The 19747-nt window shown below is 43.5% G+C and overlaps 2 protein-coding genes across 2 annotated transcripts; one reads left to right on the forward strand and one right to left on the reverse strand.

Annotated features, from left to right (window-relative positions):
• The first annotated feature begins 535 nt into the window (after positions 1-535).
• tecpr1a (tectonin beta-propeller repeat containing 1a) lies at positions 536-12683 on the forward strand. The gene is made up of 24 exons (XM_041029214.1): positions 536-671; positions 2205-2444; positions 2815-2997; positions 3118-3240; positions 3389-3508; positions 4088-4262; positions 4354-4454; positions 4608-4709; positions 4869-5017; positions 5505-6106; positions 6429-6574; positions 6691-6846; positions 7164-7313; positions 7710-7867; positions 8007-8237; positions 8390-8486; positions 8677-8756; positions 8893-8949; positions 9448-9622; positions 9918-10053; positions 10235-10327; positions 10455-10561; positions 11042-11161; positions 11832-12683. Exons 2-24 carry the CDS (start codon positions 2220-2222, stop codon positions 11979-11981), a joined length of 3636 nt encoding a protein of 1211 aa, XP_040885148.1. The 5' UTR covers positions 536-671; positions 2205-2219; the 3' UTR covers positions 11982-12683.
• A 969-nt stretch (positions 12684-13652) lies between these two features.
• Positions 13653-16145, reverse strand: bhlha15 (basic helix-loop-helix family, member a15). The gene is made up of 2 exons (XM_041029215.1): positions 16006-16145; positions 13653-15207 (listed from the first exon to the last, which is right to left on the reverse strand). The coding sequence occupies exon 2, from the start codon at positions 15114-15116 to the stop codon at positions 14547-14549; it is 570 nt and encodes a 189-aa protein (XP_040885149.1). The 5' UTR covers positions 15117-15207; positions 16006-16145; the 3' UTR covers positions 13653-14546.
• Positions 16146-19747: the final 3602 nt, after the last annotated feature.

Raw genomic sequence — 19747 nt, forward strand, 5'->3', positions numbered from 1 at the left:
TGACATTTAAACATGCTGCATCTCACTGAGCATAAAACACATCCTGTATCATCAGATATTGTTCACTAGGAAAACAACATGTGCAGCATTGCTCTCCAAAATGGGAAGTACAGTGTGAAAGGTATGAGGGAAAGGAGAAGTAAAGACTAGCTGCTGAGCCTGTTGACTTTGTGACCCCTGTCTTTGATCATGCCCATTAGCTTTCAGTTTCAAACAAATAATGTCTGTATGTTTGTGAGCCTTTTTAAGTGAACAGTATTATTCATCGCCTTATCTAATCAGGCTGCTCAGGGGGAAAAAAAACCTTATAAAACGTGAATCTACTATTGTGCTGGGGCCTTTGACATAATGAGGTCACGGCGCTGGGTCAGGAACAGCAGTGAAGATCAGCTGACCCCCTGTGGCTTCTTGTTTGTTGCCTCCAGTTGTTTAGTTTCTGTTCTGACATGTGAGCCAGCGGCGCCCCCTGCTGGATGTCGCCGCCGCAAACACCTGCTGCCGCGGAAACAGCCAATAGGAACACTTCCTGTTTCACGCTGGAGAGAAATTAGGATGTGAATATCAGAGGGTACGGTGTGATTTAACCAGCTGTCCATTCATTTCCACTCGCCGAATGAACAGCGGTGCCATCCCGCCTGCGCCGGTGGACGGTGTATGAGAGCAAACTCGAGGTTGGTGTGTTTGCGCTCCTGTTAATTTGCTATTTCTAGAGGGCTAAGCCTGTAAGCCTGCACCAAAAACAGTCTGAGTGTTGTCGCTAGAGCCTTAAAGCTGGTTTCACTGAACAGTGTGCGTTTGTTTGGAGCATTACGAGTCTTTCTCCTGTCATTCACACCTGCATTACATTACTGTCAATTAAGGCTAATTCGTAGCTAGTGCCGCTAGCATGGCGTTAATATGCAGCTTCGTTGTTGCAGTGCAACAAACTCCAGTCATAATTCTGTCAATTTTATCGTAGTGTCATCGTTGTTGGCACTTTGAAGGTGTATATAGACTTATTTTTTCTACTACTATTATTATTATCGACATGTGCTGCATATACAGTACTATGCTGACTGTAGGTAACAGGATACGCCTTTTAGCAGCAGCATCCCTGCCGGTTAACGCAGTGTTGTGAAATGGAGACCACTTAAAACAAGCTGTTAGCGTGCCTAGCTACTACAAGCCTGTTTATTGTATTTACAGTAATTTCGCATTTGTACACGGAGACTAAAGGATAGTGAAGGCACAGTAAGGACGAGTGCCACCTCAACACATGATTCTGATTACTGTGTACAGCCCTTCCCTTTTATCCCTGTTTCTCTTACTCAAGTTGTATGGGCAAACTCATTTTCTGTGCCTTAGTTTCCTTAGTTGCCTCAGTTGTGCGTGTAACAGTAATGGAGTAAATTGTACAACATAGGTGATGTGAACCCCAAGAAAGGGATGTGGGGTGTTATAGTGCTGTGCTGTGGTGTTGGTGTTTGTTGGTGATGATTAATGAAGGTTATTCAAAGAAGAAGCTGCAGCCCATTTTCTATCCTCAGCCCAGACTGAAGAACACCACCCTTCAAGAACAGAGTTTATACGGTGCACACATTTTATACTGTGTGTTTACCCGTTGAAATCACAGAAGCCATAGCCTTTTAGACACAGTAGGAAAAGGAAAGGTGTACATAGTAAACTTAACTATGGCTTAATTCTGTTTAGCTGCTTCAGTTTCAGGGTCCTGGTTTTGTGCATGCTCCCTTACTGTCACACTGTCATGGCTTACTGGCACACTTGAACACAACAGAGCCATTGTCAATGTTATTGGTAACATGTGGGGAAAAAAAGTCTATTCTGAAACAGCCTGTGTTTATCAGTATTGTACAGGGGATATTTAGCCAAATGACTTATGTATATGTTGTTTCATGACAGAATTGAATGAGATTCTTCTACTTAAGTCTCTCCATCACAAGCTTTCAGTCTCCAATTTATTTCTCTGGCCTTATAAATTTGTTTTGTGCTGCTTATCAGCCTCTTTCTTTTTTTTTTTTTTTTTACCTTAACTTTGCAGACAATAATGAAGCAGCCATGAATAATGTGTTTGGTGTAAATAGTAGCTGCAGTGATGTACTAGCTGATATAGATTATGTACCTGATATTGTCAAACACTGCCGTCAGTTTGTCAGTTTTGTAGCTTCAAAGCTGCATTAGCTACATTCACCCACTCTCCTCCACAGGTCTCAGGTGCAGCCATGCCCAGCTCCCTGCTGTGGGCGGTGGATGTGTACGGGCGGGTCTACAGCCTGTCCACAGCGGGCCAGCAGTGGGAGCATTGCCATGATGCCCAGATGGAGTTCAAACGGGTGACGGCAGCTCAGCAGTGCTGCTGGGGCATCGCCTGCGACAATAACATCTACCTGAACGTCTACGCTTCTGATGTGCCCGTCCGCTACCAGGAGGAGACCTACGAGAATCAAGTGGGTTCCGCTGTCATTGTTTACACAGTTTGCTTCTGGGAAAAAAAAGACATTACATTTTTCTGTGGGTATCCTTTAGTTTCTGCATGAATTATCTTAAGCAAAATTGAAAACATGGAGTTCCCCTTGAACTTGTGTCATGTGTGATTGAGTGACTGAAAAAGTGCAGCATCCTCATACAGAGCAGTGTTCCACTTCCTCTGTTGCTAACTCCAACGCACTGTCAGCTGCATTTAACAAGCACATATTGTACTGTATGTGAAACTCATATGGGGCAAAAATACCAATGAAATTGATTGATCCTGTGAAGATATTTGGTTTGGACTGGATTATGTGTGTGCTCTAACCTCCATCTCTGCCTTTCTATCAGCGATGGAATCCTGTCGATGGTTTCTCGGACCGTTTGTTGCCGAGTGACCGCTGGCAGTGGAGTGACGTGACTGGTCTCCAACACCAACCTCTGGACAGTTTTCAGCTTCCCTCCAACAGCTGGGAGTGGGAGGGAGACTGGTATGCTGATGAAAACTTTGAAGGAGAGCCCACAGAGAAAGGGGTAAGTGTCCAATGATTGATTTTTTTTATTTTTTGCCTGCATCCCCCTACTTCAGCATCACCTTCTGCACTTTTCATTACTACATTACACTTTTAATTACTGAAGTGTTTGCGCCTGCAGGGATGGACCTACTCCATCGACTTCCCCGCCACCTACACCAAAGACAAGAAGTGGAACTCCTGTGTCCGTCGCAGGCGATGGCTCCGCTACAGGAGGTACAAAGCTATGGACACCTGGGCTAAGGTTAGTGTTGTACTGTGTGTGTGTGTGTGTGTGTGTGTGTGTGTGTGTGTGTGTGTGTGTGTGTGTGTGTGTGTGTGTGTGTGTGTGTGTGTGTGTGTGAAGCCTATCAGTGTGCTCAGTTTGTCTCTCTTCATGTGTGTGCTGACAGATCCCCTCGCAGCAGACAACTCTACCAGATCCCTTCAGCGACATCAGCTGTGGAGGTTGGGAGATCAGTGAGGAGCCCAGGGGCCGGCTGTCACTGTGGGCTGTGTCCCTACAGGGCAAGGTACAGCTCGCACACACCTAACACCAACCTTAAACTTAGGTATCCATGGCAACGTACTTTAGGTCTTGATTAGCTTGTAATTTGCATAAATAAAGTCAGCTATAGTGTGGAAAAACACAATTTTACTCTCATGCACACTGCGACTCATTTTCAGGTGCTTGCCTTTGTAAAAGAGCCATCATCATCAATCAGTTATATAAACACTGCTGTGACATAGATGAAAGAGGCAAAATAACTACCCGAGCGTATCTTGCAGCTTGTACAACTAAACCTTTGCTGACATGTAACTCATAACGCCTGTCACGCTTTGCAAAAGAGAACCTTTAATATCTGTGCATAATGCATCTGTCTCGTCTCATAGATGTTAATATTTTGTTATATACACACATACTAAGGGTGTGTTCGTGAGTCTGTTGTATTATTTTATGACCTTGTAAATGCCCATAGCAAGATCACACACTCACAGTCTAGTCACATCAGCTGTATTTGTGTTGCTTGATGCGAATAGCCCCCCCCCACATGACTGTTTTGCTATCACTCTTATCTAACATCTAAAACTCTCCTTTTCTCTTTGTCCAGGTGTGGTTCAGAGAGGGAATCCATCACCACAATCCTGAGGGCTCTTCATGGGAGGAGGTGCCTCTCCCTGGGGAGGTAGTCCAGATCAGCTGTGGCCCAGGGGATCTGGTCTGGGCGGTGCTGTGGGAGGGGCAGCTCATTGTCAGGGAGGGCATTGGCCGGGATTGCCCCAGAGGTACACAAGCTCGCTGGTGGGAGGAGGATGCTGTGTGTGTATCTATTTGTGTTTATCCTCTTTATGGAAAATATTATTTTCTGCATGCCAGGTACCTCTTGGGCGGTGGTGGACTCTCCCAGTCCTGATGTGGGAACCATACATGTAGCCGTGGGAGTCAATGTCGTTTGGGCTGTGACCAAAGACAACAAAGTAAGAAAATTCTATGATGAACATTAAAAGAGACAGATTTACAGGATTAGAACACTGCTGCAAGCATGTTAAAGCATTTACCAGCTAACCCCTAATTAAGTACATATAAGTTGTTGTTGTTATCTTTTATTGTTCCCTCTCCTGTTTCTCCAGGTGTGGTTCAGACGTGGTGTGAACTCCCACAACCCATGTGGCTCTGGCTGGATCAGCATGGTGGGAGAAATGATCATGGTCAACGTAGGACTCAATGACCAGGTGATTTATGACATCATATCCTGCGTACACATGTTGAAAAAAAGTAACATATCAAGTACTTTCTCTCTTCTGGTTGCCTTAGTATTGTTGTGCAGTTTCTGTGGTGTCAAGTCACAGGATGTGGACGTATTCATGGCAGCCTGTTGCTCTCGTGTGTAGGTTTGGGGTATCGGTTGTGAGGACCGGACGGTGTACTTCAGACAGGGTGTGACCTCCAGTGAACTGAGTGGGAAAACCTGGAAGGTTATCAGTGTTCCCCGAGATGGAGATCGATCCCACTCCAGTGCGAGTGCAAACAGCCTTCAGAGGTGGAGAGGCCTCAATAAACACACACACACACCACATGCATACAGTCTTACTGTCTTTGTGGGGACACTCATTGACATAATGCATTCCCTAGTCCCTTATCCTAACCTTAACCATCACAAATGAATGCCTAACCCTAAAACCAAATCTTAACCCTCAAAAAACACAAAAATGGTTTCCAAACAAAATTTGCCCACGCAGCCATAGAAAGACATGCAGACACACACACATTCAAAATATGGACATTTTAGGTAGAGAGAACACATGGTTCACACTCAGGCACAGTGTCAGTGCAATGACAGAGCAGATATTTACCATATGAAAGAGGTGGACAAGTTAGACATGAACTCATAGTAAAATAATACAGTACAAAAAAATTACCTGATTTCACTGAAAATGCAGGAAACAGCTGTATGCAGTATCAAAATGTTTGCTGTTAAAGCAGTAACACATTGGTTCACTTTCTGTTTCCATTTCTCCGTTTCATAGTGCTGGATGTTACTTCTGTGGTGAGGTGCGTGCTCAGTCAGTAGCGAGTGAAGTGGAATCAGACACAGAGAAAGGATCTGCAGATGGAGCCACCTGCCTCGTCACCTCTGCCTCCCCAGAGTCCTTTGTTGATGATCACGCCTCTTACCAACCCAGTGACACCCCAAAACCCCACATCCCCAAAGTCACCAGTGACAGCTTCATCTCTGCACTCGTCTCCGATCGAGAGCCCACAAAGACCTTAAGAGATGTCGGATCTGCCGCTCCTGCTGTTCTGGAGGAGGAGACCATCCCCGGAGATGGAGAGGTCAAAGCTCCCTGTGCTGATGTAGCTCTTTCCCCCAGTCAGTCCGGAGGTCCTCTTGACCCCCAGTGGAGTAACGTGGACCTGGAGGAGGCACAGAGTCAGCAGGCCCAGACTGGAACAATGCTGGAATCAGCTGATACTTGCAGCTTGTCGTCTGTGGCTACATACACCCTTGCCATGGAAGATCCTTATGGGGCAGATGAACACCCTCTGTGGGCGTGGGTCAGTGGAGGAGGCTGCTCTGTGGACAGTCACTCCCAACTCAACTGGTTCGGCTGCTCTATGAACACCTCATGTGAGTTCAGTGTGATGGCTGAGATTTTTTTAGCATCTTATTTTAGCATCTGTTCTGGAGATAAAAGAGGGTTCTCACTAGAACAAGCTCCAAGACAGTAATAAAAGTGATTCAGCATAGTTATTAATAAACTAAAAACTAAAACTACTAGAGTCCCAGAACATAGCACAGGCTGACTGTTCGTGCGATATACTGCTTACATTTCCATTTCATGTCTGCAGGAACACTCTGGTGCCGTTAAGGTTCAGTGTATGTCAATTTTATTTCCTTTATTGGTGTTAGTTATTGATTTTTAAATTTTTTTCTACCTTTCTTCCTCCAGCTTTGGTCCAGTCAGTCCAGTCCATGAGTCTGTCTGTAACCCCAGCCCAGACAGCAACCTGGAAGAAGCAAATCTTTGAACAACTCAGTGAGAGGACCAAGAGGGAGATGGATAATTTCAGACATTATGAACAAGCCATAGAACAGGTACATGTGGTATAGGAGAAGTCAGACATACTGTCTGTATGTGTTTTTTTTTTTCTTCTTTCCCCCTTGTGTCAGTGATTATTGATTATGTGTCTGAACACCTACCCCCATTACAGTCTGTGTGGGTGAAGAAGGGAACCATGCAGTGGTGGAGAGACTGGAAGCCACACAAGTGGATAGATGTTCATTTTGCCTTCGAGCAGTTCTCAGGACCAGAGGGCAACAAGGACGGCATCCTTTTCATCTATTACAACTTCTACGAGGAGAAGAAGGTGAGGAAGACAAGTGTGTGTGTGTGCGTGTGTGAGATTAAACAGATGCATTATCGGTACAGTACACCTGACAGCCTCATGTGTCAGGGAGATAGCTGTTTATAATTCATTGTCAGAATGTCACAATGCCTGTACACGTTAATACAATAGATACCCTCTGAAAATAGAATGACTCATTCAAATGAATCAGTACTGCTGTTCCTCTCTTGCACTCACTACCGCTTTCTTGTTCTTATTTCTTCCTCTGTTTCCTTTTTTTTTAAACTTTCTATCCACTCTTTTTTCCTCCTCCGTCCCTGCTGTGTCTCTCTCTCCAGTACTTGCATGCCTTCATCAATGAGGTCACCATCCTGGTTCCTGTGCTGAACGACTCCAAACACACATTTGCCGTCTACACTCCCGAGCGGACCAAACAGAGGTGGCCGATCAGATTGGCAGCAGCCACGGAGCTGGAAATGCACGACTGGGTATTACACAGCACAGCATGCCTTCTTTCTCCGTCTGCATAGATTTCCACCTGGGGAAAAAAAAAAGGACCAAATGGTTTCATCTAAAAACATGACTAATGTACTGAAATAAGACTAGTTTTATAAACATATTAGGTGGAGTTTAACACCTTTGTTGATGAAAATAACTGCCATAAAAAAAAATGAATTTTAGATGGTGAATTAGAGAGAAAAGAAAACTGTGTATCACCACGTTTGTTGTTCAGTCTGCTGAAATCTCCATGTGATTTGCACACACACATTTCTACCATTTCCTTTTTCTTAACCTTCTTTCTGTCTCTTCCTGTCAACTCTCATTTGTATGTCCCTCCCTTTCTGACTCCCTGTCTCCGCCTCCACCTCCCTCCCGGCATCCAGCTGGCATTGTTGAGCATGTCATGCTGCGACTCCAGGGGGATCCAGGGTCCTCCCTCCAAACAGGTCATCTGGTCCGTCACCTGTAAAGGAGACATCTTTGTCAGTGAGCCCTCTCCTGGTCTGGAGGCTGTGCCTTACCCCACACCCTGCGACCAGATGTAAGAAGAAAAAGCCAGACATCACTGTCTGCAGGAGAAAGAATATAACGCTAACCTTGTGATACATAAGGAAATAAAAATATATGACTTTCCTTGCTCTACCATAACGACTCAGGTGTCAGTCTTGTACTTTGTGCAGGTTCTGGCGGCAGGTTGGAGGTCACCTGCGTGTGGTGGAGTGTAACAGCGTTGGAATAGTGTGGGGGATTGGCTATGACCACACAGCTTGGGTCTACACCAGGGGCTACGGAGGGGGCTTCTTCCAGGGACTGGCCAGCAGCACAGATAACATTTACACGCAGACTGACGTCAAGAGCGTCTACATCTATGAGAACCAGAGGTGGAACCCTGTCACAGGCTACACCAGCAGGTATATCAGTCGCTCCAGATACCTCTGAGATTCAAACTGAAGAGGGGAGTTTGTACTCAAACTTTACTACTGCAGCTGAGGCACATGCTGTTTTTGATAGTTTGGGCTTAGGTGCAAAGTCAGTCGTGTTAAGTGTGTTTGCTTTGTTTCAGAGGTCTACCTACAGACCGCTACATGTGGAGTGATGCTTCAGGACTACATGAGTGCACAAAAACAAATACCAAACCTCCGTCCCCTCAGTGGACATGGGTAAGTACAGCTACACACAAACACATGCAGGGAAAGGCCCTGCTGTGATTTGAAACCAGTTCTGTGGTACTCAGGTTAACTTTAGTTTGAATACTATAAATATCTGGTCTTTAATTATCATGGACAAGGTGTGTAGTCAAAAAAGCTTATGTGTTCATCATGTTTCAGTTCCCATATTTGCTGTTTTCAGGTGTCTGACTGGGCCATCGACTACAGTGTCTCTGGAGGGACAGACAGAGAAGGCTGGCAATATGCAGCTGATTTTCCAGCGTAGGTTTCATTTGCCGTTCCTCAAACCCACCAGCTGTGTCTGTTTATTCAAATAATACTGCCCTCATAGTGATGACCTTCACGTATTTCTGTTCTTCTCCAATTCTTCCTTCCTGTTCCCTGGCTCTCCTCACAGGTCCTATCATGGCTATAAAACAATGAAGGACTTTGTCCGTCGCAGGCGATGGGCCAGGTACTATAAAAAGCAAGGCTGGCATATTAGTCTCTCCAATATATTTGTTCAGCAGTGGTCCACTTGACATTTGTAGTTTGTGTGTGTGTGTGTGTGTGTGTGTGTGTGTGTGTGTGTGTGTGTGTGTGTGTGTGTGTGTGTGTGTGTGTGTGTGTGTGTGTGTGTGTGTGTGTGTGTGTGTGTGTGTGTGTGTGTGTGTGTGTTTGTTTGTTTATTAGTCAGTCAGAAGGGACAGTAGGGTCTGACAAATGCTGATCTTTGCTCAGTGTGGGAACAATTTATTTTGTGATTAATCATTGGGCAGTAATTAGCTAAGCATATTGGTAACGTTAATGTAACATGCGCATCACAGAAGGCTTTTACGTCAGATCTTTAAATAGTATTAAATATTTGATGTGAATGTTTTATGAAGGTGTTGGACAAAACAACAAGGAGCATCTTTACAGTTATTGATGTTTGAGGTTGGTGGTGAGCAATTGTGTTTTATTTCCTGCACAGGAAGTGTAAACTGGCGACTACGGGGCCCTGGCAAGAAATCCCACCCATCCCACTGAGTGACGTGACCATCCTGCCGTGTGCCGCTCAGAGCAGCGTGGACGTTATTCCCCTGTGGGCGATCAGCAACAAGGGAGACGTGCTCTGCCGACTGGGAGTCACCGCACTGACGCCCGCTGTGAGTCACATAAGTAATATGCAAGCAGACACCCCATGAACAGGTTTTACACCACTTACACACATACAGTAGTGCAAATTACCACATTGCAATTTATTTGGACAGTGTGTGGGATCCTTTCCTTATTTTTAGTCCTCATATCAAAGTCATAAAAGACTTTAATGTTGGACTGCAGCGGGACATATAGTAGCCAGAGATGGACAATGAAAATGTCCGTCCAGTGTAGCTGCAACAAAATCAGTTTAAAAAGTACTGGAGGGGTCATTGTTCTAATGTCCTCTTGTTGGTCTATCAGGGATCGTCATGGCTCCACGTGGGAACTGACCAGCCTTTCAAGTCCATCTCCATCGGCGCCGCCAGCCAGGTTTGGGCCATTGCAAAGGACGGCTCTGCCTTCTACAGGGGATCTGTCTCTGCTCAAAGCCCTGCAGGTCGGTGTCATTCATCATGACATGAATCATTCATGTTCCTGTCAGCTTCAAATCAAAAACATTAAGATTTATTTACAAATGAGCAAAGTTAAGGAAACAAAACATGTCAGCCTCTGACGCTGCCAACAGACATGATTTTCTCTATTGTTTTATTATGTGTGTATTGTGTCTCCCTCTGCAGGAGACTGTTGGTACCACATCCCTTCCCCAGCTAAGCAGAAGCTGAAGCAGGTGTCTGTTGGGAGGACATCAGTCTACACTGTCGATGAAAATGGTGAAGCAGCTGCACTTATGGATACCTGATCTACCCTAATTTTAAAATCTATGCTTTTGAGAGACTTCATGTTTCTTGGTGAATTCTCTCTCTTATCCTGTCTATGATGTGGCTATTTCCTGTCCAGGAAACTTGTGGTACAGACAGGGTGTGACCCCCAGCTACCCTCAGGGCTCATCCTGGGAACACATCTCTAATAATGTGCGCAAGGTCTCTGTAGGGCCTCTGGACCAGGTGGGTACCAGGATATCAGCACGGCACCATGAAACTTACCATTGGTGACCTTTTGTCTACATTGAAGTTACTGATAGATGTGGATGTAATGACCAACATTCAGCAGGTCTGTACCTTTGGTTTCCTGTGGTATGAACCATGCACCACAGTGTATGGATGATACGTCACAAGATTTCTGGCTGCTAGTTTGTTGCAAGTTATAGTTTGACAGTTATCAACCATTCAACCATTTAAGATCCCAACATGTGAAACTGATGCCACTTTAATTACTGACTTAGAATATATTTCTATATTTGAAATATATAAATCTACTAAAATCACCTTAGGCTGTTCTGTTCACTTAAGATGTTCAGGTTCATTTGTAGAATATAAAAGAGGAAATGAGTGCATGTTGTGATGAGTTAAGATCGATGATGTGTTAAATAACGTTCATGTTGTTTGCTGGATGATTTCTGTTGTTTTGTGGTTGTTGGGGTGAAGGTGTGGATCATAGCAGACAAGGTGCAGGGCAGCCACAGTCTGAGCTGTGGAACGGTGTGCCATCGACTCGGCGTCCAACCCATGCAGCCCAAAGGACAGTCGTGGGACTACGGCATTGGGGTAAGGCTCCAAAGAAACTAAAGTGTATGTGTGTTCCTTAAGGCTGTATCTGTTTGGATTGGACTTTTTATACAAGTATAACCTTCAGTTTCAATCAGAAATGGCTACCACATTTACTAAACTCATCTTCTGCCCCTGTCCTTTTCACATGTGTGTCTATAACTATACAAAGTACAGAGTCTCAGGCAGAACAGTTTATTAAAGAGGTGAAGTATGACCGTGCTAAATTCAGTAAATGTATTACAGCAATGTTTTCCAGACTTATTTGCTTGCAGCTGAATCATTTATGCTTTTCAGTAAAATGAAGGAAAATTGAAAGTCTTGTCTTTAAATTCAGTTTGTTTGTACGTTAAGATTCTTAAACACAGGCCAGATATTTGACTTTGAAAACCTGAATTTCCAGCTCTTGCTAAAAAGATTATCTAATTCACTGTAAACAACTGTCAAGTAAATATTAGGTGTTTGACTTTGAAGTAACACTTTTTCACATATAAACCTGTGCAAACTGCAGCAGGTTAGAACAATAAAATGGTGGGTGTCACCCTGGTAATAGTGTGAGCTGAAATGAGTTTGTTAAGTACTTAAAGCCATGTGGTAAATAGGTTTACCTCCAAACAAACAAAAACGCCCAGAGCTGACTTCTCCCTCTCTGTCTCCCCTCTTCTTATAGGGCGGGTGGGATCACATCACAGTGAGAGGGAACTCCATGGAGCCGCCCCGCATCCGTCTTCCCTCTCTAACAGACCCATCCACCCTGGCCCCTCGGAGTCCCCTTCTGGTCAGGAGCACGGAGGTCAACGGCAATGCTGTGGGATGCTAGATACACACTAAAACACACACACACACACAAAGATGCACACACACTGTATGTAGACATCCTGAACTGTATTACCTTTGTAGTAAATAGTTGTTCTACTTTTAACACTGAAGTAGCAGCAGTGATAGTTCAAATCCAAACTCTGGAGAACAGCCTTCAGTCTTCATGTCATCTGGGTCTGTGTGGCACAAAGTGTGGGTTTTTTTTTTTTTTTTGACATTTAGAACAATCTCGGATAACTTAAACAGGTGGGGTGAATCCCTCTGAAGACAACCTTTACCCCTCTCACCTCAATGTTTTTCACTGTACTAAGTGTTCACCTCCTCGGTACGGGCTGCTTGTCTGTCTGTCACTAACACTGAACCTGATGTTCTTAGTGCATTTTGTTTCTTATTTATTTGTCAGGATGTGATGTTTATGTTGATGTGTGTGGTCTCTGTGTATAGAGTACTACATGCAAAGTCAAGGTGAAGGTGGAAGGGAGTGTTTTTTTATAGGTGATTTTAGTTTAGTTTTTTTTCTTAATATATACGAACATAGGGAAACATTAGTGTTTTTAAATTACAGTTGCTTAGCTACTGAACTGTCAGCTCCAGGGCTGGTACTGTGTACAAAATATAAATGATGTTTCATTTTAGCCTGCAGGCACCAGGTTAAAAAAAAAAAAAAAAACAGAGTAAAACCTGATTGCACTGGAAACAGAAGGAAATCAATGACTGGATAAAGCAGGCAGGACAATGATGGGTCCAGGCTGCTTCTGTTGTCTGCTGATTAGACACACTGCTGTTTTAACTGTATAACCACATAGAAACAGCTTCTGCATGTCACCCACAGGTTTCTGAAAGGACTTTTTGCTGCCTAAATTTGGGTTTATTGCGTTGCACTGTCCTGGTTGCGTTTGAACAGAAAATGTGAATTTGGGTGATGTGGGGAAACCTGTGTGGAGCTGAGTGTGGATGGGCAAGAGGAAACCACCATGGCTGAGTGTGGTGGCCTGAGACATCTGTAAAAGCAGCCCCTTTGTCTCTTTTAATGGTATAAGACGTAGTGTGAGAAGGAGTCAAACTAACGACTGCTACTTTAACTGCTAAAAAATATAATGACTTTTTGAGAAAAAAAAAAAGTTTATGATTATTATGTTACTGTCATGGAGTATGTGCAATGTTTAGAGTTGTAAATAGGGGAAAAGTGTGGATTACTCGTTTAAGTTTTGTGGTCAAAATGCTTAAACTGAACCTTCCTCTTTCTCAGGAGCACGTTTCCATTTGTGTGTCGTCTACTTCCTTTGGACTGATGGCAGTAGAATGACTGAGCAGTGAGAAAAACCATTGTCAGAATCATTATATTTTTGTTATGAATCTGTAAGATATTAGTGTTCTACAATAGGTGCAGTGGTTGTTGCAGTGGTACTACCTACAGGTGGAGTAAGTGTTTGTAGAATTGACAGAGAGCAATTCATTTAAAACACAGTTTTCCAGGAAGAATTACTCAGAAACCATACACACTGGTGAACTGCATCTGTTCAGGCGTTAGTTTATGTTAATGCTTCCTAAATTCACCCTCGTAATCAGCAGCTGCCTAAATATGGCGCAGCATTTGTAAATGTTGAACGTGTACAGAGGCCTGTCTGTATTATACTGTGAATAACTGACATCAGACTGTGTTACTATAGTGTGCAACACAACAGTGCTGTTGACATTGTGGAGTACAATTCAAAAAGTGTTGTGCATGGTCAAAATAACAGTCTCTGTCAATAAATAAATGTGTTTATTGATAATAACTTCTCAAATATTTTCTCCTCCTCCTCCTCCTCGGTCTCCTTCAACAAAGAAAAAATCAAACAACATAGACTTTAAACATCATCTCTGCCTTCCAGCCACTGCACAGGCTCACAAGCCTGTAAGAAGACGAGTAAATCGTGTTCTTGAATCGGTGGCAGGTCGTCAACACGAGCAAATGAACAAACACACTTTCTAGCTTCCACATTTCAGTACTTAGGCCTGCTGCTTGCTTTTCTTTTCTTCCTGGATGTGACAGTTATGACTAGAGGCTACACTCAGCAGGTTTCTCAACAGAAAACACAAGAAGATCACAAGATAACACAAAAGAGAACAAGTTCCTGCCTCAGCTCAAACCATAGAAGATGAGAAATAAAAAAAAAAAAAGAAAAAGAAAGAAGACAGAATGGCGAAAGCTTAGCCCTTCAAATGAGTCTGTTCGCTTTTCATAACCATGGTCCATCTGGTTTTCTCTGTCCAACCTGCAGACTGTGTGTCTGCTTGATGAATGGTGCTTCAGTCATTCCATATTTTGCACAAAGGGCAAGTTCTAGACAGCCCACCTCTTGCTTATGTTCAAGTGTGGGGTTATTGTCAGGTGTCCATGATCTGGAACAGATCCTGGTTCCTACTGGAAACACCGCTTTGGACCAGATCTCAGAGCAGTGTGACCGTAGGAACCTGGGCATCTTTTAAGATCTGGCCCTAAAAGTCTTCCCACACATCTTTCTGCCTTGGAGACCAGCCTCTGGTTTCCTCTCCTGGTCTCCAAACCACCTTGCAGCCACTGCTAGCTGTGTTGGCTAAAGCTGTGCATGTGGGTGAGGTACTGGGTGAGGCCATCCTCCCCCTCCTCCTCCAGGTGCTGTTGGTAGCACTGGAGCAGCTTGGCAGCGCTGGCCTCTGATGGGACCCCACCGGCCGGCAGGCAGGCCCCCGACATGTCCAGGATGATGGTGGTCAAAGCTTTGATGTAATTCTTAGCCAGGGTCAATGTCTCAATCTTGGACAGCTTCTTGTCAGTCTTGACATGTGGGATGGCCTCGCGCAGTGCTTGGAAGGCGTTGTTGAGTTTGTGCATGCGCTGGCGCTCCCGCTCGTTGCTCTCCAGACGGCGGACGCTGCGTTCTTTGGTGCTGGAGCCGTGTTGTCTCCGCCTCCGCCCTCCACCCACTCCTCCTTGACGCTTCCTGTCCCCGCTCCTCAGTGACCCCCTCCAGGAGCCGCCAATCCGCACCGAGGCCTCCGAGCCTTCCTGCTCACTTGAGCCAGGTTCTGGTTCTGTGTCTGGTTCTAGTTCTGGTTCCGGGTCAGACCAGGTCCTCCTGGATGGTTTCACAGCCTTCCCTTTGGACTTCATCCTGATGCTTCCTTCACCTGTCTCTCTCTCTCTCTCTCTCTCTCTCTCTCTCTCTCTCTCTCTGAGTGTAGATCTCACAGCTTCGATATGCCTGGGTAAAAAAGACAGGAAAAAAAAGAAATAGAGAAAGCTCAGTCTCTTTCTGGAATCTACAAAAGTGGCATTTTAACTTAAATTCAAAGTATTTTTACAGTTTTCTCTCGGTCAGCCAGCAATTCCCACTTTCTCTCCAATTCAAACAGCCTTGCATCCTCTTGTATCTAATCAGCCTCTTGCAGTGTGAAAACTCCATGATGTTGGTCTGTTAATCTATGCCTCTCTTATCCCCACAGCCCTGAGATAATGCCCATTTCAAGGTTACACTCACAAAAACACAGAGACCAGCCAGCACTCAGCACTCAGCAGGAGCAGCAGTCGGCTAATTCACCTCCAGTGCTCTTTAACTTCACTTTAACTGGTAAATGGTTTGGCTTGAAATACTGCAGCCAAGAAATCAGTAAATAAACCTTCCTGACCTTATTGATTAATACATGTTCAAACACGCTGAAGCTTTAGATTCAAAAGCAATGGAAATGTCTTTAAACCACATTATCAAACATGCTGGTATTAAAACTTAGGAGATAAAACTGTTTTAAATAGATAAATGTACACAATGATAAAGAAAGATTAAAAGGCTATTTCTCCATCATCATCCCTTTAGAGTGTCTCCCTTCCCTCTTTATTTTCCTAACCCCAGTATAATCATCTCAACGGTAGAGTTATAACTGATAGGAGATAAACAGGCACAAGTCAAATTCATGCGCCGTAGTAAATGATACACACAAAGCCAACGATGAAAGCGGCTCAAAACACCAGGAAATAAACTTAAAAAAAAAAAAAAAAATCTTACCTCAGAAGTTGAACTAACTTTCCTCCTCCTGCGTGTTTACGGGAAAAGCGTCTCCATGCAGCCTCTCTCTCTCAGAGCACCATCGTACAGGGGGTGGGGGGCCGGGCGCAGAGAGCAGCGGAGCGTCGCCCTGCGCACAGACTCACAACTAATTGTCAAACGTGTGAGCTCTACCTGTGGCTGACTGATGTACACGTCGCGCTGCTCAGCCAATCACAGAGCCGGCCCACTCCCTCCAAACTCTGCTCTCTGATGTCCCACACGGTCCCGACAGGCTACTGCTGCTGCTGCAGCTGCACAGTGCCACAGCCTTATGACAACCTAATTATTACTTTAATTAAAATTAATTTTAATTTTTAAAAAACAGGACAATATTAGGACTGACCTAGAGGCCAATTAAGTACCCAGATTTACTTAGACAAAAGTTACAATACCACACTATAAAAGTTGCAAGTGTAAGTCCTAGACTCAAAATTATATCTAAAAGGGCAGAAGTAGGATATAAACAACAAAAATCACACAAAGTACTCACTATGAACAGTGCCGAAGTGGCGCTACTTTGAACTGCTCTTGATACTTAATTCATTATATTTTATAAACTGATCATATGTTTTATATGTGAAATATATTCTCAAAAGTAAGCCTAAAGCAGCCTAACTACAGCTGTTTCCATCATGTAAAGTTACTCAGTTGTTTTTCACCTCTCATGATGGCTGATATTTATGTAAATAACCAGCACAAAATGTGATACCCCCACAAAAAAAAAGATTCAGTGTTTTTAAATGTTATTACTGCTTAAGTATCATAACGTCATAATAGCACCATGGTGTTAGACCAGTTACAGTTTCCATTAAAAGCCACGATAATTAACATCATTTCATGTGATTTGTGCCTCTGGAACTGGTCTTAACACTTTACTGTAAAAGTTTTATTTTTTATTTTCCCCATCTATGATATGGTGAAAAAAATATCTTTCCGTGTCCAAAATCAGATTTGAATGTGCTGCTTACAATAAACACGAGCAATTGTGTCACTTTACTACAGACTGTTTTACCACAGCACCACAGTTGACATGTCCAAGGAGAAGTGTAATGTTTCATGTCCTGAATTACACGTGCACTGATCTTTTTTTTTTTGGCCTGCTGTAAGGTAAAAGACAGAAACACTGCGTTTTTGGTTCCTTGTCCGCTCCTTTCACTCCAAGCAGTTAACATAATTTCCATTGCGGCTTATCACCTTCCACTGCTTCATTTGAATACAACCCTCCAGGCTACACCTGAATTTACAGAAGCAGGGCCAGGCCTCATTTAAGCTATGTCACATTATTTACTTTTTGCCCGACAAACTGCTGGAAAAGTTTTGCGCTGCAGTACTTCTGTGATGTGAGAGTAATGTAGGCTGCTGGCCGCCCTCAAACTACTGTCCAACTACATAAATATACCAAACAAAGAGTGATGGAACACAAGTAAAGTAATTAACTTTTTTTTTGCATAATCACCATCACACCCCTTCCCCACATGGACGTGTGATCTGCAGTAATCCCACTTTGGCTGTTTGACCTGGGGCCCCCAAACACAACTGTTGGCAGTTGGGATTATTGCCCTTTCATACTGTGGTAGATAGCAGAGTCCAGAGACAGGGTGATGGCATGGCAGTGAGATATACTGAGCATTCATGTAGGTAAATCATGTCTCACATCAGGTTGTTTCCACAACTTGTAGCTTGTAGTAATCACAGTTTCTGAAAGCTTTCCCAAGTCTCTTGGGCCCATTTTACAAATGACTTTTTTTTAGAGAATACTATTACTATTTTTTAAAGAATACTGCTTTTAACATTTTCTTTCTATCAATTAACATAAAATTAAACAGAATTAAGCTCTCTAAAGTTCTAACTTGAAGAACAGACACTTAATATTGTGGTGAACATAACTGGTTTAAAAACATTTTATCATTTTTATTCCTTTGTTGATCATTTGACTTTGTTATCTGTTATCACAGATGAACTAACATTAAGTTTTCCTATCAAATGTCTCAGAAATACAGATTCAGTCACCACCCGTGGTTACAGATCAGACTGCTGCCCTGCGCCTCTTGTTCTTGCAGTGGAACCTCTGCTCGTGGCAGGACCCAGCAACAAGTAGGTGGAGCCCAACACAAAATCTCCCCTTACGCTGACGATGTCTTGCTGCATGTATCACAGCCTGTGACTTCCATTCTGCACCTTCTTCATGTAATTAGTTTCTTCGGGTCCTTTTCTGGTCCCAAAATCACTTTCTCCATTACTCTGCCAACAGGAAGCCTCAGAGATAAAAACCTATTTCTTAGCCTCATTTCCATTTTTTGGTCCATGTCAGGGTTTGTTTACCTGGATATTTTAATTACTCCTAAGTTTCATCCAGTGTTTGAGGCCAATTTTAGCCCTCTTCTGGGTACTATAAATATGGACCTACACAGAGTTTCTATCATTAAATGAATTTAACTTATCCTAACTAGTTAAACTTTTGTCAATATTATTGCTACAGCATCAGCAGTAGAGCAGTTACTTCTCCTATGTCCAACTGTCCAACACTGTGTTGAATATGTAGGATGTTGCACAGACATGGCAAAGTGAACTCTGTGTAAACACTGATGAGGATAAATGGGATGTAATATGGGGCCATAAATAGAAGATATCAGTGTGTGTGACCCTGGTGGACTGCTGTAGTTTAAAATCATCTTTCACTGTTTGCTAAAATCTCCCAGTAAGAGTTAGAAAACAAACCCCCAGCTTTCACCTTTATGCCAAAAATGTAAAATCTCCCTAGAGACTTGGACTCATTGTGTCTGGTCCTGTCCTAAAAACAGCAGAACTGTATGTGACAAAAAAAAATGAAATGGTTAGGATATAGGCAATAATAAAAACAAACTTACTGTACAAATGGTAGCCTACAGGTCAAAGCATTTTATAAATGATAGAGAACACCAGTGTAACTTGGCTTTTAGCAACCTGATGTTAAAATGTTGTGAATGTGTGATAACAACAATAATTTACAGGTGTGTTACTCCCAGCTCTTAGAAGCAAACACTTCTAGCTTTTGGTTTTTGGTGTCCTTGAACTTGCGTGTGTGTGTGTGTGTGTGTGTGTGTGTGTAAGGTCCTGGTCCTGCCAGGTTTCCTTTCCTCCTCAGGTACACTGTATCTAATCAACCAAACCTCGCTGATGCTGGCTCTGTGGAAACATTATCTGTTACTTTCAGTTTGTTCAGTTTCTGCTTCCATTGGCCCTAAGGCTTACACTGTTTATTTAGCCGCAGCCGCTGATAAATTCTGAGCTGAATACACTTCAGTAATGAGGCAAGTAAACAGGGCCCCCACAAGCATGCTCTGTTTGAGCAAAACAAACTGTGTAAACAACATATACTCTTTGTATCTCAAAAAGATTAACCTGGAATTTGTTGAATCCAACAATTTGAAGCTAGAATGGGTTTTCAGACACAGATAACAATTTATTAAACTCATGAAAGTTGGAATTGACAACAGTTATGTCTCTGTTTCACAGCTCAGGTCCAAGGACACAAGCTGGCATAAAAAGCAGCTTCCAGAGAGGTTTGCAGCTGGAGAGGTACCAGCACTGTTGTGCAACTGGCTGTTTTATCGCATCATAGCCTGTGGTCATGTCATACCAACAACTGTTGAAGCTGAATGCACTGTCACACAGTCCTGCATGGCTGTGATGTCATGAACGGCAGGTGTTTTGAATCCAT

Source organism: Toxotes jaculatrix, chromosome 21, assembly GCF_017976425.1.
Source record: "Toxotes jaculatrix isolate fToxJac2 chromosome 21, fToxJac2.pri, whole genome shotgun sequence".
Taxonomy (NCBI): Eukaryota; Metazoa; Chordata; class Actinopteri; family Toxotidae; genus Toxotes; species Toxotes jaculatrix.

Bases quoted from the DNA above. Each gene is read 5' to 3' on its own strand.
- tecpr1a (XM_041029214.1), top strand. From the start codon at position 2,220: ATGCCCAGCTCCCTGCTGTGGGCGGTGGATGTGTACGGGCGGGTCTAC. The intron at 4,710-4,868 runs GTGATTTATGAC...TCTCGTGTGTAG, and splicing joins ACGTAGGACTCAATGACCAG to GTTTGGGGTATCGGTTGTGA. The intron at 7,314-7,709 runs GTATTACACAGC...CCCGGCATCCAG, and splicing joins AGCTGGAAATGCACGACTGG to CTGGCATTGTTGAGCATGTC.
- bhlha15 (XM_041029215.1), bottom strand. From the start codon at position 15,116: ATGAAGTCCAAAGGGAAGGCTGTGAAACCATCCAGGAGGACCTGGTCT.